We start from the raw sequence: 25,904 nt of genomic DNA, 5'->3' as shown, positions 1-25,904 counted from the left end.
GCCTCTCCTTCTCTCTCTGTGTAACTCTGATTTTCAAATAAATAAATAAACCTAAAAAAAAGAAATAATTTTTGCTTTTATTGATTTCTCTCTTAAAAATGCCGTATTTTGACTTTGTGAGTTTAAAACCTTTATTTCCTTTTTAAAAAATATTTATTTTATTTATTTGAAAGATAGTTACAGAGAGAGGTAGAGACAGAGAAAGAAAGAGAGGTCTTCCATCTGCTGGTTCACTCTCCAAATGCCTGCAGTGGCCAGAGCTGAGCTGATCCAAAGCCAGGAACTAGGAGCTTCTTCTGGGTCTCTCATGTGGGTGCAGGGGCTTAAGGACTTGGATCATCCTCTGCTGCTTTCCCCAGCACATTAGCAGGGAGCTGGATCTGAAGTGGAGGAGCTCGGACTCAAATTGGCACCCACATGATATGCTGGCACTACTAACCTGCTACAGCACAGTGCTGGCCCCCAAGTTTTATTTCTTGCTTGTGTTACAGAGAATTCAAGTTTATAGATTTACCTCTTTTTTTAGCTTTGACCAGTTTTTGTTACATATGATTCACATTGTTGATTATATTTAACCTAAAAACCTAGTTTTCTTTTTTAAGCTTGGATATTGTTCAGAAGAGTATTTAAAAATTTCCCAAGTAATAGAAAAATTTTGTCAGTCTTTCTGTTTGAAAGCCAGTTCTGATAGACATGGTCTTTGGTAGAAGAATCTGACTTGTTTATATATGTGCTGTTTAAATATGATAATCAATATTAAAAAAAGATGTATTTATTTGAAAGGCAGAGTAAGCAGAGATGGGTTTGGGGGATGGTGGGAGAAGTCTTGAATCTGCTGGTTCACTCCCCAGATGGTCACAATGGCCAGGGCTGGGCTAGGAGGAAGCCAGGAGCCTGTAACCCCATCTGGGTCTCCCATGTGAGTGGCAGGGGCTCAAGAACTGAAGCCATTTCCTGCTGCTTTACCAAGTGCATTAGCGGGGGACTGGATGCGAAGTGCAGCAGCCGGGATTCCACCAGGTGCTCATATAGGATGCTGGCATTGCAGGTGCCAGCTTAAGCTGCAGTGCCACAGTGCCAGTCCAGTAACCAACATTTTTGGCTTTTAACTTCATTTGTGGGGAAGAGGTCACTGCTTTTTAACTTATACAATATGCTTTGCAATTTGGAATTGTGCCTTTTTTTTTTTTTTTTTTTTTTGACAGGCAGTTAGAGAGAGAGAGAGAGAGAGGTCTTCCTTCCGTTGGTTTACCCCCCATATGGCCGCCACAGCCGGCACGCTGCGCCGATCCGAAGCCAGGAGCCAGGTGCTTCCTCCTGGTCTCCCATGCTGGTGCAGGGTCCAAGCAACCGGGCCGTCCTCCACTGCCTTCCCGGGCCACAGCAGAGAGCTGGACTGGAAGAGGAGCAACTGGGACAGAATCCAGCACCCCAAATGGGACTAGAACCTGGGGTACCAACACTGCAGGCGGAGGATTAGCCAAGTGAGCCACGGTGCCAGCCAGGAATTATGCTTTCTATTTTCTTTCATTTCAATAGTTATCTTTAAAGTTTAAATAAACAAAATATGATTTCAACCATTTTTCTTCTAATTATGTGTATTAAGAATAAAGTGGCTCACTTGGTTAATCCTCCGCCTGCGGTGCCGGCATCCCATATGGGCACCGGTTCTAGTCCCGGTTGTTCCTCTTCCAGTCCAGCTCTCTGCTGTGGCCTGGGATGATAGTGGAGGATGGCCCAAGTCCTTGAGCCCTGCACCTGCATGGGAGACCAGCAGGAAGCACCTGGCTCCTGGTTTCGGATCAGCGCTGTGCCGGCTATTGCGGCCATTAGGGGAGTGAACCAACGGAAGGAAGACCTTTCTCTCTGTCTCTCTCTCTCATTGTCTGTAACTCTACCTGTTGAATAAGAAACAAAAAGAATAAAGCAATATTTGAAGTCTCACGCTTTTACTTTAACACTGTTTATCTTTTGTATTCTCATTTCTCAGCTATTGTAAATAGTTTACACTCATATAATTTTAATATAATGTTCTTAGGATGTTGTTTCTCTTATGATAATTATTTGGGGAATTTGCTCTATTTTTTTAAAAATAAGCATTGCCGTACTAATTTTCTTTAAAGATTATTTATTTGAGAGGCAGAGAGAGAGAGAGAGTGGGCAGAGAAATATCCACCTCCCATCTTCTGGCTCATTCCCAGGCCTGGGCTCACCTGGAGCCAGGAGCCAGGAGCCAGAAACTGAAACCAGGTCTCTAACATGGGTGGCAGGGACCCAACTACTTAAACCATCATCTACTGCTTCCCAAAGACTTTATCTGCAGAAAATGGAATCCAGAGCTGGGAATCAAATCCAGAAACTCGGATAGGAATAAAGGAATCTTAAGCGTTAGTCCGAATGCCCACCCCTACTCCATTATTTATAACCATATTAACTCCAATTATGTACATACAGCTTACTGTCACAGTGTTTATATGCCCACAGCCTTATTTTTGTACTGTTTATTTTAATTAAAATCTGTATTTGCTGCAGTGTGGAACATGTAGTATGTTGAGGAAGGGAGATGTGTGCCTGATGTACTTCTAACTCTAGAATACCTTTTGATTTCAAACCTTTAGTTGACTATAATTTTTGACTCATAGTGTATTGGTCAACTTTCTGTCACTATAACAAGATAGCTAAGACAGGTTACTTATGAAGGAAGGAGGTTTGTTTTGGATCATGGTTTTGGTGGTTCACAGTCCAAGATCAAGTGAGCTCATAGGTTTGTATCTGGGAAGGTATGCAGATCACGTGGTGAACCAGGAAGCAGAGAGAGTATCGACTCAGGCTTTAATATGCGCTCTTGTGAGTCCATCCCCAGGCCCTCTTCCTAAATACCGTTACTGAATCATACCTCCACCCTCTTTGTGCCGTCAGTCCACGACCTTGGGACTTGACTGCATGAGTATGGAAGCCATATCCTAGTCCAACCATAGCATATGGTTTGCGTAAAAAGGATCCAAGTGTCCTCTTGAATCTTTTAAGGACATGAATCAGAAGGTCTAAAAAATGACCCTATGTTTTTCACTAAATCTATTTCAGAAGGAGGAATTGCCATCCCTCTTTTTGACAGTCTCCTTTGCTGACCCATGATTCTAGGAATGTTCTACTTTCATGAAGACAGATATTATAAGGCAACCCCTGCCCTGCCCCACTGTGCCCCTTTATAGATTCATCTGTGCTTTGTTTAAGTACAAATTTCTCTAAGTGTTTTATTAGTATATAAGATCCTTCATGCTTTTCTAATCTAAACCTGCTTAATCAGGTTTTCCAATATTTTAAAATTGGTTGATTTCTGACATTTATGAAGGAGAAATTAGATACTTCTTCTTTTTTATTTTTCCTTTAGTTTTTTTTTTTTTGCCTTGTGTTTTAAATCTAATTTTTGAAATGTTTTTACTCATCTCCTTGTTAGCCAAGAAAAGTATTGCCTCTCAAGTGATAATCTGATCAAACATTGAGCTTTGTTGGATGTTTGGAAACACTTTTTCATTCTCAGGCATCTCTATCAAGTGCCTGCTCTCCTGGGGCTCTGTTGCTCTCATGTTAGAGTGGGAACATCTACCAAATGCATTAACATTTCCTTTTTTTTTTTTTCACGCCTCTACATGTAAACCAGAATTTTATTTCTTTTTGCCTTTTTTTTCCCCTACTCTATTTGCACATGCAGTGTTTATTAGGAAACATTGTGTACCAGGCACTGTTCCTGATGTTGGGAATACTGATAGTGAGGCCCTTTCTCTCAAAGAATCCACAGTCTGCCTCGTGGTGGAGTGGGCCTTGGGCCTTTCAGGCCGGGGAGCATCCTGCTGAAGGGTCTGGTTGAGTGGGCTTCTCACACAAAGCCATGTTTGAGTTTGATCTTCAAGTCTGAAAAGGATGTGTCAAAATGGAGCTCTGCTTTCCTTACCCCAAAACAGCATGGCTAAGGAGTATACCTAGTGTGTTGTACTGCAAGGAATGGCCTAGGTAAGAAGAAGAGCATTATTGCTTTTACTTTTAATATTATCTTCATTCAGCTGCATTTCATTTTAATTTTGAGGTTCCAAACAAATGTTGACACTCAGAGTTCAGTGAGAATGTTCTGTCTGCATCAAAGAATTGAGTCATTTTTAGTAAGAGGTGAGTCGACAGGCCCAAGACAGTAGAAAAACAAGTTGCTTGTTTTGTAGGTCTGCCTCAAGGTGTGAATGCCACCAGGCCCTACACACATAGGTCCTTCTGAAACCAAAATAACACAGACATTCACAGATTGCTATCTTTGAATTGAACTATCCAGTTCTCATCCCAAGTTTTCTGGACATTTATTACTAAAAAAAATGGAGCAGCTAAGACTTGTGTTCTTTGAAACACATTCCGCTCTGATCACCATTCTCTGTGTCACACAGCGGGGGTGGGGAGGGGCTGCCTCCCACTGTCTCTGCTGGCAGACAGTGCAGGTGTAGAGTTGGTCTTTGCTTCAGTAGATTCCCTTACGTGAGCTGGTATGTAATATTTTCCTCATTCTTTGCTGTCCTACCTTTCTAAGTGGAATTGAAATCAAGCGTGAATCCACTGGGATATGTTGCAATCATCTGGTAATAATTCGGGAAAAAAAAAGATTTATCATACAAATTAAATGAAGACCAGTAGTTTTAAAGTACACTGTAGCATCTTGTATAAACTCCAGCTTACATTTCACATTATTCCTGGTCATGCAGTAGGTTCTGGAGAAAAAAGAACTATGGATAATCAGTTAAAAGAATGACAGATTCCCTGATGTGCTGATCAGTAGTAATACCTAATTTCTATTTCGAGTGTGCTATAATGGATTACCATATAGATGCAGCTGAGCACCGAGCATTAAACAGAGCCATGTGTTTTTCAGAAAAGTAATATTTATTCACACTGTGTGGCTTTCTGGAATTTTTTTTTTATTTTACTCTCCAGTGAAACTACAAACGATGTCAATAGCTTATGTGGCATTCTCGGCAGTGTAGCTTAGAATATCAGCTGCAGTAGAAGAAATGCCAGATTGTAAAGGTGGACTCCATCGGGGACTTTCTGGGGGACGGGCTTAGGATGTAGACATAGATGGTTTGTATTGGGCTTTTTGTTGTTGCAGTTGACCTCATAGACTTTAATGTATGAAAAGAAGCCCTTGCTATATTTGGGTACAAAAAGAAGCATCAATGTGGGTAACGTTTTATCAGCCTTTGAATTGTTTGTAAGATTCTGTCCATTTGAGAATATTCTTAGTAGCTCAGAAATTGGGCATGATGTTTCATATCCAACCCTTGTTGTGTTTGTTTTTGAGTTATCTTTAAAGTACACCCATTTTGTAAATCTGAAAGCTTCCACCCAGAAGTGGTGAGATGTTAGGCCTGACCTCAGAATGAGTTGGAGACTACTTTTCTGGCATATTGACCATATTCAGGAATCTATAAAAAGTGTTGTCTTGCTGTGGTCTGATTTTTCTGTTGTATACTAACAAAAGGAAACTAAGTGAAGGGAACTAATATGTATTTGGGAAAAATAAAAAGCTCAGTTCAGTACCAGGTTGGTTTCCTAAGTTGAAGAGATGAAGAACAGTGGATGTGGTGGGGCTGCCGCTGTGGCATACAGGGTTAAGCCACTGCCTACAGTGCCGGCATCCCACATGGGCACCAGTTCGAGACCCAGCTGCTCCACTTCTGATCCAGCCGTCTGCTAGTGAACCAGCAGATGGAAGACCTCTGTCTCTCTGCCTTTACTTCTTTCTCTCTGTAACTCTGACTTTCAAATAAACAAATAAATCTTAAAAAAAAAAAAAAAAAGAACAGTGGATGTGTCAACACATGTTCATGTAGTCCAAGGTAAGATCTGTCATGAGTCTTTAATTTTCCCAGCACCTGCTACACAACAGTTTTAAATTCAGTGGCAAGATGGGCTCACAAGATGATCTGTGGTACTGAATCCCCTGAAGGAGAGCGCATGAGAAGGCAGGGCGTGGAGTCCTTGCTGTGCCCTTTTGCAGGAAAGGGGGCAGCAACAGTGCAGGAAGGACCCAGTGAGACCAGGCTTCCATCAAAGTGAGGGGCAGCCAGCTGATGAGAAACAATGCCAACACACAGCTCATGTCCCTGAAGTAGGGTGCATTTCTAGTGCTTCACCTTTAATAAGAGAATAGGCTAATGAATAATTTTGAAGGTTAAGGTGGCACATATATAGATGTGCTGCTCAGGTGTCCTTTCAAGCAGGATTTTGTCACCCACAATGAGTGGTGATAGCTGATGGCTTCCAGCCTTCAGTTTCCAGCCTGGGTCATGCTTTCTCTTCATGGCCACAGCCAGTGACTAGGGGGCGGCAATATAAGGGCCTGGCTATGTCTGGACTCTTCTGCTGCTTGCTCTAGAGCGCCCCCTAGGCTACTAGGGGTTTGTCAGCTCTGCATCATGGTCACAGGCTCCCTGCCATGTACACTGTGGCCTGTTCTCTTTCACAGGTGTTAACTCCATTTGTACTCCCAACTACATCACAGTGTCTATACCCCAGCGAAGTCAGCTTGCAAAGATTATTACTAATTTATTATTAAAGATTCCAAACTAGATTCTATAGTAATTTTTCAGTGAAGAGAAAATATGAGTTAATCATAAATTTTGAATGCTGTCATAAAATTAAAAAAAAATCTTTCTCTCTGTCTGTCTCTCATATTGGAGATCCTCAAACTGTGCATGTGTGTTTATTTGTGAATCTGAAATTGCTTGTTGGGCCTGGCAAACAGCTGATAGAGACCCTTGCCCTCATTCTCAGTTCCAGAGTCACTGGATTTCTCGTTCAACACCTTTGCTTGTGATGTCTTCCTGTAGGCTGTGGCTAGCTCTGTGGGTTCATCTTTGCATGTATGTCATTCTACAGCTCATGGGAAAATTTAAGTGTGTGGTCTGTTGATAAAATCATTGTCATATGAGTGGTTTTTTTGTTTTTTGTTTTTGTTTTTTGACAGGCACAGTGGACAGTGAGAGAGAGAGAGAGAGAGACAGAGAGAAAGTGCTGCGGCCGGCACACCGCGCTGATCTGAATGCAGGTGCCAGGTACTTATCCTGGTCTCCCATGGGGTGCAGGGACCAAGCACTTGGGCCATCCTCCACTGCACTCCCTGGCCACAGCAGAGAGCTGGCCTGGAAGAGGGGCAACCGGGAAAGAATCTGGCGCCCCGACCGGGACTAGAACCTGGTGTGCCGGCGCCGCAAGGCGGAGGATTAGCCTAGTGAGCCGTGGTGCCAGCCGAGTTCTTATTCAGCTATTTATATAGAGGAGATTTTTTTTTTTTAATTTGACAGGCAGAATTAGACAGTGAGAGAGAGACAGAGAGAAAGGTCTTCCTTCCGTTGGTTCACCCCCCAAATGGCTGCTACAGCCAGAGCTATGCCGATCTGAAGCCAGGAGCCAGGTGCTTCCTCCTGGTCTCCCATGAGGGTGCAAGGACTCAAGCACTTGGGCCATCCTCCGCTGCCTTCCTGGGCCACAGCAGAGAGTTGGAGTGGAAGAGGAGCAACCGGGACTAGAACCTGGGACTAGAACTATGGGATGCTGGTGCTGCAGATGGAGGATTAACCAAGTGAAGCATGGCACCAGCCTAGAAAGCAGATTTTTAAACTTTTTCACTCTCCTTGTAATGTAACAGAACTTAATAAAGTACAATAACCCAATTTTTACATTTAGCTCTATTCTGTGTTATTCATCTAAAATTCATGGTGGTATATATTGCAGGGTGAAAATCTGTTTTGATCCTCTCATCTCCACCTCAACCATTTGCCTCTGCATAGTTCATAGATGAGGCTCTCATGCATGACCTTTTTATTTTATTTTCAAATATCTATATACAGAAGATCAATTTAGTATATATTAAGTAAAGATTTCAACAGTTTGCACCCACACAGAAATGCTAAGTGTAAAGTACTGTTTGAGTACTAGTTATAGCATTAATTCACATTGTACAACACATTAAGGACAGAGATCCTACATGAGGAGTAAGTGCACAACAAATTGACACTCTTGTTTATGGTGTCAGTAATCCCCCTAGGCTCTTGTCATGAGTTTCCAAGGCTATGGAAGCCTTTTGAGTTCGCCGATTCCAATCTTATTTAGACAAGGTCATAGTCAAAGTGGAAGTTCTCACCTCCCTTCAGAGAAAGGTACCTCCTTCTTTGATGGCCCATTCTTTCAACTGGGATCTCACTCGCAGAGATCTTTCATTTAGCTTTTTTTTTTTTTTTTTTTTTTTTCCCTTAGAGTGTCTTGGCGTTCCATGCCTAAAATACTCTCATGGGCTCTTCAGCCACATCTGAATGCCTTAAGGGCTGATTTGAGGCCAGAGTCCTGTTTAGGACATCTGCCATTCTATGAGTCTGGTGTGTATCCCACTTCCCATGTTGGATCGTTCTCTCCTTTTTAATTCTATCAGTATTAGCAGACTCTAGTCTTGTTTATGTGATCCCTTTGACTCTTAGTCCTATCATTATGTTCAATTGTGAACTGAAACTGATCACTTTGACTAGTGAGATCATGCCTGACCTTTGATGTCTGCATGACAAAGGTTGTTAGATTCCCAGGCAAGAGATAATAATGGGGCCAATGTTGTAGCACAGTCGGTTAAGCTGTGATGCTGGTGTCCTATATTGGTGCCAGTTCTAGTCCTGACTGCTCCACTTCCAATCCAGCTCCCTGCTAAGGTGCCTGGGAAAGCACTGGAAGATGGCCCAAGTACTTGGGCCTCTCCCACCCATGTGGGAGACCCAGATGGAGCTCCAGGCTTCTGACTTCAGCCTAGCCCAGCTCTGCCCATTGTGGGCATTTGAGAAGGGAATCAGTGTATGGAATCTCTCTTTGTCTCTCTCTCTCTGCCTCCTTCTCTCTCTCTTTAACTCTGCCTCTCAAATAAATAATTAACATCCATTTCCCCACATTTTTCTAGCATCTCTAACTTTTTCTAACAAAATTGTGCATCTAAATGGTCTTAAGCATTTCGGATCTTTAAAATAAATAAGGGTACAAACAGAGCATTGAAGATTTCGCGTCTGTTCTATGCACCTTGCTCTCCAGCCTCTGCTTTTAATTTCTTCGCAGCCCTTCCCCAACGCACTGACACCCCCAGGGCTGCGTCTTGCCTTCTCGTGGACACACAGCTTCAGCTGCTGCCTGTCTCCTGTTACCACCCAAGTCCCACTCCTGCACCCCAGAGTCATATACCCAGTTGCCTGGAAGTACGTCTCCACTGAGATAATCCATTGCTAATTCAAGTTCCAGGATGTGCAGAACCAGAGCTGGTATTCCTCTTCTCCTCATGTCAAAGATTGTGTGTGGATTTGATGTCTCCTGTAAAAGCACTGGCATCTCTTAAGCCACTGGAGTCACTGAGTCTTCCGTGTGCCACAGCTGCTCTACCTGCCCATCCTGACTATTTCATCTCTTAACTACGCTTTGTTTATCCTCTTTACCCTGTAGACTTTGGTCCAGGCCATTTAGTTCCTTTTCTGTTTCCAAAAGCACATTGCCCCCGGCTTACCTGCCTCTCCACTTCCTTTTCAAGGAAGCATCCCAGGAAGCCCCTGCTGAGATGAGGCACTCTGCTCTCATGTCTTGGTCCCTCCTGCAGACTTCTGACAGGGGCTTTGCTCTCTCCTTTCTCTCTCTTCCCCTTACTGCTATTTCCTCCAGCATTCTCTCCCCGCCTGCCTTCTTCTTGTCCTAAGTGCAGGTACCTTTCACCTAATGAAGTTTGGGATGTGTGTTGGATCTGTTTATGTCAGCATTATCACATACTAACACAGGAAACGGTATACTCTTTAGAGGCAGGGGCTTGTAACATGACAGATATCCTGAATAGACTTTTCTCAAAAGAAGCAGAAATGGCCAACACCTTACTAATCCCCAGGGAAATGCAAATTAAAATCACAATGAGATATCACCTCACACCTGTTAGAATTGCTATTATCAGAAAGATGAAAGATAATAATTGTTAGCTAGGGTGTAGAGAAAAGAGAAGCCATGTGCACTGTTGGTGGGAATGTAAATTAGTACAGCCATCATAGAGAATAATATGGAGGTTCCTCAAGAAACTAAAAATGCTTGTAGAATGACCACAAGATCCAGGAATGAATCAAAATCAGTATGTTGCAGAGATATCTCCACTGTAATGCTCACGGCAGCAATGTTCACAGTAGCCAAGATATGGAAAATAGCTTAGTGCTCATCAATGGATGAAGAGAGAAATGAAATGTATTACAGTTACACAGTGGAATACCGCTCAGCCTTAAAGAGAAGGAAGTGCTGTTATTTGCGGCAACACGGATGGACCTGGAGGACATTATGCTCAGATAAGCCAGGCACAGAGGGACAGATACTGCTGCATCGCAAGTACATGTGGAATCTGAAAAAGTCAAAACGTAGAGGAGTAGAGACTGCAGTGGTGGTTGCCAGAGACTGGAGAGGAGGGGAGAAAGGGGAAGGGGAAGATGTTAAGCAGAAGGAATAAGTTTTCCAAATCTATTGTATTAGTGTGGTCTCCATAGATAATAAAAATGCATTTTAAATTTCATGATTACTAAGGGAATATATTTTAAAAGTTCTCATTTAAAAAGCTAAATATATGAAGTGGCAGTTTTGTTAATTAACTTGACGTAATTATTCCAGGAGTTATTCATACATCAAAACATCCCTTTGCATCCCATAAATAAATAGTTATTATTTATCAATAAAATTTTAATTTCAAAATGCAAGTAGAGGCAGGCATTTGGCAAGGTAGTAAAAATGTTATTTGGGACTTCTGTGTCCTATATTGAAGTGTGCAGGTTTCAGTTCTCACTCTACTTCTGATTCCATCTTCCTGCTAATGTGTACCAACTGCAGATGATGGTTCAGGTTCTTGGGTCCCTGCTACTCATGTGGGAGACTTGGATTAAGTTCCTCGTTCCCGGCTTTGATGTGGTTCACTCCTGGCTGATGTAGGCTTTTGGGATTGAGCCAGCAGTTGAAATCTTGATCTCTGTCTCATTATCAATCCAATGACATTTAAGGAAAGACAGGCTACATCTTATGTTACTGTGAACATAAGGCCATAGCAAAGATCATGGTTGGTTGCCTGTACATTTTACAAATAAAAATCATTCAGAATTCACTTACTGAGTATTCACTGAGCAGTCACTGTGTGCCAGGGATCCTGTAGGTGCTGGAGATGCTTCAGGGAGCAAGAAGTGTTGGTCTCCTGGGACTTATTGTACTCTGGTGGAGGGTGCGTGGTCTCAAAGCTGGTAATAGCAAGATCCTTGCAGCTAGGGAGGACTCTGCTGAGGACAGGCCAGCTCAGGGCAGAGGCACAGGGGAGTGGGAAAAGAGCCAGGCTCATTTAGACAGAGTGCTCACAAAGGCTTCTGCGAGGAGGTAGCATTTGAAGTGAGACTTGGATGGCAAGGTGATGCCACCTGTGTGGGGTGGTTGGTGGAAGAGCAGGGCAGGCTGAGAGAAAAGTCCCTACCGCCTGAAGTCACTTGGATTTAATGGAAGTCTGCCTGTTGTGGTGTTTCCCAGGAGGAGTTTCCACACATTCCTTTGCTGTCCAGTGGGAACAAATGAAGTAATAATAATGCGTGTGTTAGAAGAGAGCAAAAAAAGTCCAAACTGTTCAGAGGAAGGAGGCAGTTCTTCAGCTTCCTGGAGATCTGACTATAAAACCAGTTAAAGCTTTACTTATTTATTTACTTGCTTACTTGAAAGGCAGAGTGAGAGAGGGAGAGACCAAGAGAGCGAGAGAGATCTTCCATCTGCTGTTTCACTCCCCAGATGGCTACACCAGCTAAGACTGAGCCAGGCTGAAGTGAGGAGCCAGGAACTCTCTTCTGGTCTCCCACATGGATGGCAGGGACCCAAGTACTTGGGCCATCATGTGCTGCCTTTGCCAGTGTGTTATCAGGAAGATAGATCAGAAGCAGAGTTGGGACTTGAACTGGCTCTCCAATATAGCACACTGCTACACCATAATGAACATTTTTTAAAAAGATAGATTCATGTATGTATGTATGTATGTATGTATGTGTTTGGAAGGGAGGGAAGGAGAGAGAAATTTTTTATCTACTGTTCACTCACCAAATGGCTGCAATAACCAAGTCTGGGCCAGGGTGAAGCCAGGAGGCAGGAACTCTATCCAAAGTCTCCCACATGGGTGGCAGGGGTCCAATGCCTTCCAAGGTGCATTAGCAGGGAGCTGGATTGAAAGTGGCACAATCAGGACTTGAACTGGTACTCTCGAATGGTATGCCGGCATTATGAATGGTGCCTTATTCCTCTGTGTCATAGTGCTGGCCCCTCAATAAAAAAATTATTCTAGTTTTTTAAAAAGATTTTTTTATTTATTTGAAAGGCAGAGTTACAGAGAGGCAGAGAGAGAGAGAGAGAGAAAGTGAGAGAGAGAGAGAGAGAGCGCGCTTCCATCTAGTTCACTCCCTAAATGACTGCTACAGCCAAAGCTGGACTGATCGAAGCCAGGAGCTTCTTCCGGGTCTCCCACACGGGTGCAGGGGCCCAAGGATTTGGGCCATCTTCTACTACTTTGCCAGGCCATAGCAGAGAGCTGGGTCAGAAGTGGAGCAGCCAGGACTGGAACCATTCCCCCTATGGACGCCTGCACTGCAGGTGACAGCTTTACTCCCATGCCATAGTGCTGACCCCTATTTTAGTTTTTTAAAATATTAGACTTTTAGGCTAAAAAAAAGAATATTAGGCAGGCTAAACCTAGAGTGAGGATTTTCATTGTAAAGTAGTAATGTATTATTAATACCAAGAAAATTATTTTGGTGAGTTCTGGATTTTCTGCATTTTTAAGAGGGTGGTTATAGATCAAGTAAAGTAATATTATTAACCAAGATTAATTTGTTCTAGAGTGAGAAAAATAAAAGTCATTCTCCTTGGTTTTGGGGAGTGGGGTGAGGGGAGCTATTTTCACTAGCTAAATACTCCTGTCTGTTACAAAGTGGTTCTTTATCTACTGATAGAAGCACTTACAACTGTAATGTTTGTTACTTGATTAAGATAAAATGATCATTTTAGGTTTTTTTCTCTTGTTTTCTTTTGGGGGGAATTAAACTTGGGACAGTCATTTCTTTAAAACATACGGGGGTGGAGGGGTGGGATTTGCCTGGGCAAATTAAAAGAAAACAACAACAATCCCCTGGAAGACTGTGTAACTGCTGTATAAACCGTATTGTATAATGCTGTATAAGCTGTAGTGTTTATGTTGCTACAAATAATTTTTTCTTTTCTGAAACTTACATATAGCAGGCAATATGGCCTATCATGAAAATATGTAATAGCACTTGTCTGTTTTCTTTATATCTTACTGTTATTTTTTATTTGCTTTCTAGAAAATACTACAGTTTCTACCTGAACGAATCTTTTTCCGATGGCATTACCAGAGTATAGGTAAGACCAAATAAAAACAATTTTTTTAGTAATATAGCTTTTTTGCAATTGAATTTTCCGTAATGCCTTATATAATTAGCACCATCAGGACAGTTTATAACAAGATTATTAAGGGTATGATAATTAAAACCAAGAAAAGTACAACCTGGATTTTGGAAGAGAATGTATCTGTTGCTTGTTGTAAAAGTGCTAAAGTGTGGCTCATAGACCAGCAGCATCAGCCCCATCTGGGACCTTGCTAAACAGACAGATTGTCTGGCCCCAGCCAGACCCATCCAGTCATGGATCTGTTTAACTTTTCAAAGGTTTATTTATTTATTTGAAAAAGTTCAGAGAGAGGAGGAGTGACAGAGAGAGAGAGAGAGAGAGAGAGAGAGCGCGCGCGCGCACTTCATCTGCTAGTTAATTCCTCAGATGGCTGCAACAGCTAGGGCTGGGCTGAAGCCAGGAGCTTACTTGTACCATCTGCTGCTGCTTTACCAGGCACATTAGCAGGCGGCTGAATCAGAAGAGGAGCAGCGGGGACTTGAACTGGAGCCCAGATGGGATGCTGGCATCATAGTTGATGGCTTAAGGTGTTATGCCACAATGCTGGCCCCAGCACCTTTATTTTTGACAAGAGCTGTGAGGGAATTCTTGTGTGCATGAATCTTGAGAAACATTGAGCTAGAGTATTTTCTGAAATAACTGTATATTTTTCCTCACAAAAGTAGCTAGTTCTTTATGCCTAGGTCTTTGACTCAGAATGAACTATGTTTGAAAGCTTTAGGATAAGGCAGTGAGAGGAAACTTGAAATAAAGCAAATTACCACAGCTGCCTTTCTGTCCAGCTCGAAACACTTAACAGTATCTTGTCTCTATGTGCCCAGCACAGCTGGATTAACTGCGATATTGGTTGTGAATTCTGCTTTCTGTTTTAAAGAGTGTCTGCTTCAAAAAAATGTCCTACATGAGGGATCTCTGTGAGTGAGACCCCAGTGGAAAGAAGGGGCCATCAAAGAAGGATGTGCTTTTCTCTGAAGGGAGGAGAGAACTTCCACTTTGCTTATGGCCTTGTCCAAATACTGACAGAGTCTGTGGTCACAAAAGGCTTCCACAGCCTTGGCAGCTCATGTCAGGAGCCTGGGGTGATCACTTGACTTCATACATAAGAGTGTTAATTGTTAAATTAACAACAGGAATCACAGTGCACTAACTCTCCATGCAGGACCTCTGTCCTTAATAAGTTGTACTATGAGAATTAACTATAAAACTTGTTCTTTGTGTGTGTGTGTGCAAATTGTTGAAATCTTTACTTAGTACAGAGTTGGTCTTCTGTGTGTAAAGATAATTGAAAATGGGTCTCAATGGAGAATAGAACAGGGAATGGAAGAAGGAGGAAGAAGTGGGGTGGGAGTGTGGGTGGGAAGGTGGGTATGGTGGGAAGAATCACTATATTCCTAAAGTTGAACCTATGAAATTTGTACTTATTAAATAAAAGGTTTGAGGGGGAGGGTGGTGGACAGAGTGTCTGCTTCAGTCTTTCTGTCTTACAAAAGGCTGGCATTTCCTACTGTTTTTCTACCTTACTGGGTGATCATGTTGGAGGAGGGCATGACCTTATTACGGAATCCAGCTCTGCTCATTTATTGTGGGAGACATGTTTGTGTGCAAAGTTTGGGAACAGAAACGAAGACTGTCTGAGCATCCCGTCACTAGGCCTGTTGCCCAGTGGAGGGACAGGAGAGAAGAGTAATTGCAGTGTCATTGTTGCCAGCACACAAGTGTGATGGGAGCAAGGGGGAGAAGTTGAGTGATTCTATTTAGCGGAACTGGAAGAGCCTTCAAAACAGGCAATTGTGAGTTGAGCTCTGGAAGTTGAGCAGGTAGGTCAGTGTGTGCAGAGTCGTGGAACCTGAGAGAATATGGCCTGGTCTTTAGGCTTATATATGTGAGGAGTAACTGACTCTTACAGAAACTGAGTTATTTCAAGTTATACTAATAAGTTTAAAGATAGTAAAGTTTCTGTAGCAAGTGTGTATATTAAACTGAATGACTGCATCATTACTTTTAGATAGTATCTTCACATTTAAATCTTTGAAATACACAGGAAAGTTTTTCCTTTAAATCACTGAGGGAACCCTCTTTCTGCCAGGGACCATTTGGATACTGATAATGTCAACCATGGGCCACACAAAATTGTCAACTTAAAAATTAGCCTGGCAGGGATGGACTGGGTTTCGATTCCTGGTTGCAGCTGCTTTAGCAGGGCCAGACCAAGCAATTTCATGGGCCTCACACAGCCCGTGAGCTGGACGTTCCCCACCCCTGCTTTATGTCTTGGAGAGTTGTCCATAGCATTCTGCCTAATTGGAGCTTTGAGATTGTTTAAATTAAAGTAAATTTTTTTTAATGCGAAGTGTAAGCTGCAGAGACTTCCTGGGGAGTTGTGACGCTCCCTGGCATAGTAGAAAAGGCTGACAGTGGGAAATGACTGCTCTCAGCATTCGTTATCTGTGCTAGATATAATCCTTCTTTAATTTTGCTTGTATCTTTTGCATGAAAACCACACTCATTTTCCTCAGATAGCTCTTTAGAATGTCTGAAGATTAGTAGGCCCCCTCAGCATGAATAAACTTATTAGAACTATGCGAGAAACTTGATTTGCATTTGTGTTGTGTAACTTCATGCATCCACTAGGCAGTGTGTGGTATTAACTTTTAAGTCTGCCTAATACGACAAAAACAGGTGAAAATTGCTGATACAAGCAGCTTTTTGCCCAGTTTGGTAGCCTCTTAGCGGGAATAGTGACTGGATGCCTCAGCCGCCTTGGTTGAGATTGCAAAGTATTAGGTCTCTTGAGCCATCACGTTAACAGTAATTGCTGTTTATCTGTTGCATAGACGCAGCTATCTCCAGGAAGTAGTCAGACCGCATCTTATTTCAGAACGCGAAAGTATGAGCATTTGCATTTAAAATCATCCGTATGCATTATTGATGTTTAAATTCTTAATGTTTGAATCAATGAAGCTCTTTTCAGATAAATATATTTTTGCACAAATAGCCAGATTAGAAAATGGTGTTTATTCCAATCCACATCTCTTTTACAGTGATCTTTGTGCTAGGTGCACCTTTGAAACCAGACTTCAGAATTTAGAGCAACACCGTGGTGCAGGGACGCACAGTAAAGCAAACAGCTGAGAACCTCACAACACATTGCTGGTGTCTGTGTGTGACACCCCAACTGTTATTTCTGTGGCTTAAATATTTACCATCAGTGAAATAACTGAACCTGAAATCGCCTTAGTCAGGTGTTGGTAGCATAAGAATTCAGAACATATACTGTCCGCTAATGGCAAAGCTTCTGTTTTCGTGGCATTTTGGATTTAGAAATTGCCAATGAGAGATTGTGGATTTGTAATTATAGGCTTTTGTTTAATATACCTCACTACGCTTCTTGCATTCTTTCTAGTTTACTTAGATTTGTATCTAATAAGAATGCTGCTACAGATTTCTTCTTTTTTTTAAAAAAAAAAGATTTATTTATTTATTTGAAAGTTACACAGAGAAAGAAGGGGAGGCGGGGGGGGCGGGTGGTCTTCCATCCATGGATTCATTCCCCAATTGGCTGCAATGGCCAGAGCTTCACCGATCCAAAGCCAGGAGCCAGGAGCTTCTTCCGGGTCTCCTGCGCGGGTGCAGGGGTCCAAGCACTTGGGCCATCTTCTACTGCTTTCCCGGGCCATAGCAGAGAGCTGGATCAGAAGCGGAGCAGCTGGGACTAGAACCAGCGGCCATATGGATGCCAGCACTCCAGGCAGCAGCTTTACCCACTATGCCACATTGCCAGCCCCTGCTACAGACCTTTTTTTTTTAATTATTTATTTGACAGGTAGAGTTATAGACAGTGAGAGAGACAGAGAGAAATGTCTTCCCTCCGTTGATTCACCCCCCAAATGGCCACCATGGACAGTGCTGCGCCGATCCGAAGCCAGGAGCCAGGTGCTTCCTCCTGGTCTCCCATGTGGTTGCAGGGGCCCAAGCACTTGGGCCATCCTCCAGTGCCCTCCTGGGCCACAGCAGAGAGCTGGACTGGAAGAGGAGCAGCCAGAACTAGAACTGGCACCCACTGATGCTGGCACTGCAAGGCGGAGGATTAACCAAGTGAGCCAAGGCACTGGCCCCCTGCAGAGTTCTTAATGAAACAGTATTGGCAGCTCCCAGGGGACATGGTGTTCTGTATGGTTGAGTTAGAACCTTGAGGTTTTGTTCCATGCACCACTGATGTGGTATGCTCCTGTCCCAAACTATAAATGGCAGTGTCCCTAAGCAGCAGAATCTAAAATAAGAGGGACTCCTACATTCTACAACCCTCAAAAGCCCTCAGACCTGCTGGATAGCCACGTTTTATCCTGAGAAGGAAGAAAATAATTTGAAACATCAACTACCACAGTGCTTGTAGTCTATTTCTTATGTTATTTTGCTTTGCTTGCAGAGGAGACATTTTATTTCTCTTATAACTTTTTTTAAAAGATTTATTTATTTATTTTAAAGGCACAGTTATAGGAAAGAGAAAAATCTTACATCTGCTGGTTCTCTCCCTAATTGGCCACAATGGCCAGAGCTGGGCTGGTCTGATGCCAGGAGCCAGGAGCTTCTTCTGGGTCTCCCATGTGGGTGCAGGGGTCCAAGAACTTGAGCCATTCCCCACTGCTTTCCCAGGTGCATTAGCAGGGAACTGGATCAGAAGTAAAGCAACCAGCGGTTTGAGTCCCGGCTGCTCCAGTTCCAATCCAGCTCTCTGCTATGGAGATGGATGGAAGACACTCTCTCTCTCTCTCTCTCTCCCCCTCCCTCCCTCCCCCTCTCCCTCTCCCTCTCCCTCTCTCCCTCTCCCTCTCCCTCTCCTTCTTTCACTCTCTGCCTCTGTGTAACTTCGCCTTTCAAATAAAAAAATAAATCTTTTTTTTTTTAAAGTAGAGCAGTCAGGATTTACACCAGCATCCCATAAGGATGCAGGTATAAAGGTTGCAGGTGGAGGCTTACTCACTACCCAACAATGCGAGCTCTCTCTTGAAACATTTTAGAGGGAAAAAGCACTGTGTTGGTTCTCTTTGGGGTGTGTGTGTGTGTGTGTGTGTGTACGTGTTTTGTAAAGATTTAGTTATTTGAAAGGCAGATATACAGAAAGCAAGAGGGAGAAGACAGAGAGACAGAGATATCTTCCATCCATTGGTTCACTCTCCAGAGGGCTGCAATGGGCAGGGCTGGGCCAGGCTGAAGCCAGGAGGCAGATGCTTCATCTGGGTCTCCCACATGGATGGCAGGGGCCCAAGCACCCGGGTCATCCTCTGCTGCTTTTCTCAGGCTATTAGCAGAGAGAGCTGGATCAGCAATAGAGCAGGTAAGACACCAACCAGTGTCTGTATGGGATGCTGGCATCAACAGGTGGCAGCTTATCCTGCTACACCACCATGCCAGCCCCCTAATTTTTTTTAAGATATGCAATTTGATAAAAAGTTCTGTTGCTTATGACATCCACGATTTTTCTATTTTAAAAGGGTATTTATTTCTTACTTTATTTTATTTGAAGAGAGAGAGAGAGAGATAGAAAACATGCTGAGAGTGTGCTGATGTTTGCTGGTTCACTGTCCAGATAGCTGTAACAGCTGGGACTGGGTGAAGCCAAAGGCAGGAGTCAGAAAGTCAATCTGGGTCTCCCACATAGGTGACAGGGACTCAACCCTGCTCCCTTCCGGGGTTTGTGTTAGCAGGACGCTGGAACGGGGAGCAGAGCTGGGTCCATGCACTTCAGTATGGGAATGTAGGTGTCCCGGGGGCATTTGAACAACTGTGCCAAAAGCCCACCCCAACTATCTCCTTTTTTGAGATTAAGATCCCAGTTTAGAGGTTACATATGAAATTTTAATGGGGTTGCCAGGCCATCTCTGTGCTGTTGGCTTGAACAGTGGAGTATCGGGATCTTCCTCCACCCTCGGGCTACAGCGCCCAAGGTGCAGTTCTGAGTAAATCTTGGTCCCGTCTCCTTGACAGTGACCAGTGTGCTCTTCTAGAGGTTTTACTAATGGGCCAAGCCCTATAAATGTGGTTGCCATTGCCGGGAAGAGTCACGCCATCCTGACTATCTGTGACATGTTCTCGTAAAAATGTTTTGTGAGCAGTAGTTTATATTATTTTTACCTTTAGAGGTTTAAAAGATCATTTGTTTTATGCAGGACAAGAGACATTTGCATGTAATCCACTGTGGGCATTTGGGTTACCTTAATATCCATCATTTTAACTCTTAGCAGAATTTTTAAGCAGTACATACTTAAAGCTTTTTATCTTAAAAAACGGCAAAGGAAGACCTTTCTGTCTCACTGTCCACTCTGCCTGTCCAAAAAAAAAAAAAAAAAAGTTTCCCTCTGTGACATTACTTTGCATCAGAAAGTTAACTTTCTTCCTTTAATTTTTTTTTTTTTTTTTTTTGACAGGCAGAGTGGACAGTGAGAGAGAGAGACAGAGAGAAAAGTCTTCCTTTGCCGTTGGTTCACCCTCCAATGGCCGCCGCGGCCGGCGCGCTGCGGCCTGCGCACCGCGCTGATCCGATGGCAGGAGCCAGGAGCCAGGTGCTTTTCCTGGTCTCCCATGGGGTGCAGGGCCCAAACACCTGGGCCATCCTCCACTGCACTCCCTGGCCACAGCAGAGAGCTGGCCTGGAAGAGGGGCAACCGGGACAGAATCCGGCGCCCCGACCGGGACTAGAACCCGGTGTGCCGGCGCCGCTAGGCGGAGGATTAGCCTAGTGAGCCGCGGCGCCGGCCCTCTTCCTTTAATTTTTTAAAAATAACGTTTTTTTCCAAAAGCATTTATTTTTTCCTTTCTAAATTAAAAATAGATCTTAAATGTGCATTCAAATACTCCATTTCTAATCCTTGTTTTAAACTTTCAGGCTCAACTTTAAAGAAGCTTCTACACACTGGAAATTCTATTAAGGTATTTATTTTAGATAAGCCATTTTGAAAAATACAGTCTTTAAAAATCAGTTGACCTAGGTTTTTTTAAAAAAATTTTTAAAAATTTATTTCTTTGAGAACTCAGGGAGGGAAGAGATGAGGGGAGAGGGAGAGAAAATGAGAACGCTTTGGTCTGCTGGTTTACTTCACAAATGTCTGCAACATCTGGGGCTGGGCTGGCTGAAGCTGGGAACTGGGAACTCCATCCAGGTCTCCCACGTGAGTAGCAGGGACCCAAGTACTTGAGCCATTCCCTGCTGCCTCCCAGGGCGCACATTTGCAGGAAGCTGGAGCCAGAAGCTGGACCTGGATATTGACCCCAGGTGTCCCAGTGTGGAACACGGGCATTCTCAGCAGCATCCTAACTGCTAGGTTGAATGCCCATCCCTACTTGATTCTTAGTTTTTGTTTTTGACCAAGAAATTATATGATAAATATTGTTAGCATTTTTGTTCTTACATAATAACATGTTGTGAGAGACATTTTAAATATCTTAAGAGAAAGTAGTTTGCAGTTCAGCGTTTGGAGTTATGAGTTCTTGATTCTGTTGGGTGTAGCAAGGACCCTGGGCAAGCCCCTAACAGCTCCAGTTTTATCTTGAGATAAAGGAAGAGCAGTTCCTTTCCAGTCTTCAGAACTAAAATGCCTGATTCTGTCCACCTCAGGGACCTAGGTAAAATTACAGTTGTCTCTGAATTAATTTTGCTAATTTTGAGAACTATTGTGAGAACTATTGCAGGACCTCACTCTTGAATTACAGTCTATTTGCAGCCAATCTTGGAATTTAGGTTAAAACCAGCTTATTTTAAAATGAATAGCATATACCATTTGATGCTGGGATATGATGATCCTAAATCATAAGCAGTAGAAAGAAGCCAGGTTGGTTTGTGAATATTTTAGGGAAGATAATTCACTTGTAGCCAATTAGGTTATGCAAGTCCCTTTAACAAGCTAATGCATTTTTGGTTTTATATCATTTTAAAGAAGCATAGCCAATTACAACTTGATATGTCAACTGCTCCATGTTGGGGAGAAAAGGAGTGAGCTATTCCTGGCCTGACTATAGATTCCATATTTCCTCCCTCCTATTTTAAACGACTAATCTTACAGTTAAATTCTGTCAGATTGTTATCTCCTATTTATTCTTAGTCTTATTTATATTTTGTTGCCTTAAATATAGTCAACATAAAAAGACATAGAATTTCATAGAAATTTTCCTCCTCTTAATATACTTTGATTAGCTATACACAGAGCTATGTCATTTTTTGCCTGGCTGCTGAATAATATTTTGTATCCATTGATATCACTTGTTTTGTCTGCTTGTGGACAGGGGGCAGGTGTGAGTGGTCATGGAGATTTGTTCAGAGCAGTGGTGGAATCCAGGTGTCTGGAAGTGTGCTGAGAATCCATGTGGTTGATGAGGTGGCACTGGTGCATGTAGGGTTTGTTGGGAGTCTGTGTCTGTCTCCACAGTTGAATGCACACAGGCCCGCGAGCATACAGGTGCACACATACGCAGCCACACACACACACGTTGTTTCTGCACTTCTCGCCCTTTTGGTTTCTCTGCAGAGCCCTGTGTGTGGCTTATAGCACCCTTGATGCAAAGGAGCCTGCGCTCATTTGGGTCAGTTGGAAGCAGAGCAGGAAGTCACTGCGTTTGGAGCTCAGTACATCTTTTGGCTGCATTCAATGCATTTTTCGTTCTCCTTTGCTTTTTTTTTTTAAGATTTATTTATTTATTTGAAAGGCAGAGGACAGATCAGAGAGAGATCTTCTGTCTGCTGGTTCATTCCCCAAATGCCTGCAATGACCAGGCCTGGGCCAGGCTGAAGCCAGGAGCCAGGAGGCTTCTTCCAAGCCTCCCAAGTGGTTTCGAGGGCCCAGGAACTTGGGCCATCTTCTGCTTTTTTTCCAGGTGCACTAGCGGGGAGCTGGCTCAGAAGTGGAGCAGCTGGGACTGGAATCTGCACCCTCTCCTTTGCTTATTTAACTTCTAATGACATCATCTTTTTAGCAATTTAGGGAAACAAAAATGGAGGGATGCATGCTTTTGATTCTAGGAATAGAATGAAGTTGGAAGTAAGTATGGAGAGGGAAATAGGACACGTCTACCTCTGTCAGTATTTCCTACCAGGTGAAGCCAGCCATTCAGAGCATGGTGAAGGTGTTGGAGAGAGAGGAGGAGGGACATAGGCAGGAAGCCAGAGAGCTGCTCTATCTCATTGAGCCAGGTCCCCAGGATCTTATTTACTTGTAATAGTTGTGATTGTCAAGAACGTCATAACCATGTGCATAGTACAGTTCATGTTAAACATTCTATCCAGAGCACAGTATGAATCTGGAGGGAGATTATCTTTGCTATTGTTTTCATGGATAGTGGAGTGTTGCTGATGTGGGCCTTAGGGAATGCAATACTTCTGCTGTTAGTGGGAAATACATAATGCTAAACGTGAGCCAGGCAGTCCTTTTATGTGGGTTACTCAATCCCTGTAGTAATCTTTTGTAGTTAAAAACTGTTGCTATCCCTGTGTTACAGAGGGTTGATTGGTTCTTCTGGGGTCAGAGCTGAAAAGCGACAGAGCCTGCATTTGGACCCAGGCTGGCTCCAGAACCCAAGCTCTTAATGCTTGTGCTGTGTCATGGTGTCGTACTAATTTGTCACTAAGGGAAGAACTCAGTGTAATACTTCAACCATACTTTCACTTCTCCTTTTTCTTTCCCAAGACTGACGCTGCATCACAATGCATTTCTCCAGATACATGTAAGCATTTCCTTTTCACTGATTGTAATTTTGTTTTTAGATAAGATGTGAAGGAATCAGGCTGTTTCTTTTGTGGCTGCAAGCCCTTCAGACAAACTGTGCAGAAGAGCAGGTGCTGCTGTTTGCTTGCCTCGTGCCTGGTTTCCCAGCGGTCCCGTCTTCCAGGGGACCCTGCACACTAGAGACGCTCATCAGTCCTGGCCCTAGCGCAGCTGATGGTAAGCATTGGAGGCAGGTCCTGAGAGTTGACCCTGCTCTTGAACTTACTTTGGGGTATTCCTTGTGTTTTCATTTTCTTCACTAGAAATCTTGAGGTCTGAAGAGGAGTTACTACTCCCTGTGCATGGTCACAGTAGGTCCTTACAAACATTAGAATCAAAAGACTTGGAACCTACTTTGTAGAAATGATGACAAGAGAAATGTGTCAAAGTGGTAGGAGAGCAGAAATGGAAGAGAGAGGACAGCTGTTGGCAGTGACAGGAAGCAGAGACATACGGTATGTCTGGAGTATGTGTGTTGCAGTTAATGAGATTTAAATCCACCACTCAAAACTACTGTCTATTGTCCTCATCACTGTAATCTCATAAGTGAGCATTCATCTGCTCAGCCAGATAGTATTTTGCCAGCTGTGAATTTTCACGCAGTGTTTATGGAAGGACAGCAGTGGCCTCAGGGAACCACTGGCGTTAGCCATTTTTGTCCTGTGAATTTTTAAGGATGTCATCCTATTGGTTTATAACTGTGTGTCACTTTAGTGCCCAGTCTCTGGCATTTGATCTTGGGTTGGCCAAGCCAGAGTTGTTATTGTTATTGTTTTAATCTAGTCTCATTTTAATCCTCATGCAGTATTGGCAGCATCCATGCTTATTTGTCACTAAGGGAAGAACGTGGGGTAATACTTTAACCATATGTTTAACTTTTAATCTATTTTCATTTTATTTGAAAGGTGGGGGGCGGGCAGGGCAGACAGAGACAGACAAAAAGAGATATCTACTGCTTCACTTCCCAAATACCTACAAGAGCTGGAGGTTGGCTGGGCTGCAGCTAGGAGCCTGGAACTCAGGCTTGGTCTCCTCATGTGTGGCAGGCACTCAAGTACTTGAGCCATCATCGCTCACTGCCTCTCAGGGTGCACATTAGCAGGAGGCTAGAATCAGAAGTGGAGCCAGGACTTGAATCCAGGCACTGTGATAGGGGATCCAGGTGTCTCAAGCACTATCTTAGCCACTGTACTAAATGTCTGCCCCAAAGAAGAGTTTTAAAAAGGAAAAAAACATGGTCCAGGGGGAGATTTGGCTTTGCAGACAGTGTGTGCTGTGTTCATGAGTGCTTTGTGCACCTTGGCTTGGAGCTGGTTGTGAGCAGTGCCAGTGGCTGGCTGGATTGATTTTAATGGAGACCACATTTTAAAACCCTTGGCCCTGTTTAAAATTTAACTTTGGTGAAAGAGCTCTCATTGTTTTCCAACCTGCAGCAAAGATATATCCAGAAGAAATCACTCCACTCCTGCCAGCCGTATCAGGGGAGAAGATCGCTGAGGACCAAACCTGTTTTTTCCTGCAAATACTGTTGAAGTACATGGTTATTCAGGTCAGAGAGAAGTCATCGCTATTTCAGTGATGGGCTTATTCTCAGTAGGAAGGAGACAGTTCTACCTCTTCTTTCTCTGCGTGTCCATGTGTATTCTTTCTGTTCTTTGATGTGATTTTATGTGACCATTCACTAAATAGAATATGTGCCAGTGTTGGGTCATCTCAGCAAGACTGAGCAAACATACTATGTTGTGTGAGTGCTTTGAGACTATTTTTCCTTCTTTATCCCTTCCCTGCCCCGATCCCTGTACTAGCAAGACCAGCTGGAGGAGGAGGCAGGGCCAGAGGCTGAGCCAATGGACCAGGAATGGGCAGAGTATGGGATGATCTCATTGTCCCATCAGCACCAGCCTACTCTGGGTCCCCTCTTTCTTTTCCTTCCAGTCACCCACTGAGTATAGAACTGAAATCCTTAGCGTAGGATTTTAGTAGGTGATTTGTGTCTCTTGGTCTATGTGAACACAGCTGACATCTCACACTTAACTTCATGGACGCCCTCTGTTTCCTGCCTTCTGCTGTGACTGCTGAGACGTCAGGCCCCAGGCCACCAGGTGGCTCTAGTGGGCACTGCAGAGGGAGGGCACCCCTCTGTTTGCCCTGCTGGTACCTTGAGGCGACGGGATGGTGACTGCCCCTTCTGCGTGAGGCTCTCTCCACTTGTGATGTTTTCTTCTGGCCCTTTCCCTCCATGTCTCTCTTCTTCACAGTTTTCCTTAGGGCTCTGTGCTTTTCTCTGCTGTTCTTTGAGCTTGCGTATGTGGCTGCCCTTCTCTGACTCAACTTTGCTGGACAGTCCTGGCCCCTTTCCTCCCCCGTTTCCTTCAGCCAGCCCCGAAGTACAAGGACCCAAGAAGTACAAGGGTCCCAAGAGCATGACTGGGACATCCTGTCGTCTCTGGAAGCTCCAAATTTGAGCCCATTCTACGTAAATTTCAGGTGCCGCCTGTTCAGAAGGGGTTGGGCATTCTGTTTGTCCAGGGAGAATAGAGTATGCAGAACATGGGTGTGTTGGGGCCCTGGGTTCTCCTTCTAGGTGTGTCACGAGTGAGTTGTGTTATCTTGGGTACGTCATGTAGT

The 25,904-nt window shown here is 43.6% G+C and overlaps 1 protein-coding gene across 11 annotated transcripts in view; it reads left to right on the top strand.

The window, feature by feature from the left end:
* RALGAPA2 (Ral GTPase activating protein catalytic subunit alpha 2) overlaps positions 1 to 25,904 on the top strand; it is a 328,989-nt gene that overhangs the window by 48,109 nt on the left and 254,976 nt on the right. For 10 of the 11 annotated variants that reach the window (XR_007919407.2, XM_070052134.1, XM_070052133.1 and 7 more), the window contains exons 4-7: positions 13,419 to 13,476; positions 20,408 to 20,451; positions 23,276 to 23,453; positions 24,710 to 24,825. Coding sequence is in view for 10 of the 11 variants with exons in the window: in XM_070052134.1 (XP_069908235.1) it covers positions 13,419 to 13,476; positions 20,408 to 20,451; positions 23,276 to 23,453; positions 24,710 to 24,825 (396 nt within the window). In the remaining variant the exon portion in view is untranslated. Of the gene's footprint in view, positions 1 to 7,011; positions 7,095 to 13,418; positions 13,477 to 20,407; positions 20,452 to 23,275; positions 23,454 to 24,709; positions 24,826 to 25,904 lie in introns of those variants that run through there. The other variant, XM_070052137.1, reaches the window with a different exon arrangement.

The sequence above is a fragment of the Oryctolagus cuniculus genome, chromosome 11, assembly GCF_964237555.1.
Source record: "Oryctolagus cuniculus chromosome 11, mOryCun1.1, whole genome shotgun sequence".
Taxonomy (NCBI): Eukaryota; Metazoa; Chordata; class Mammalia; order Lagomorpha; family Leporidae; genus Oryctolagus; species Oryctolagus cuniculus.
The sequence above is the reverse complement of the archived record's forward strand: the minus strand, read 5'-3'. Positions and strand labels throughout refer to the sequence as shown.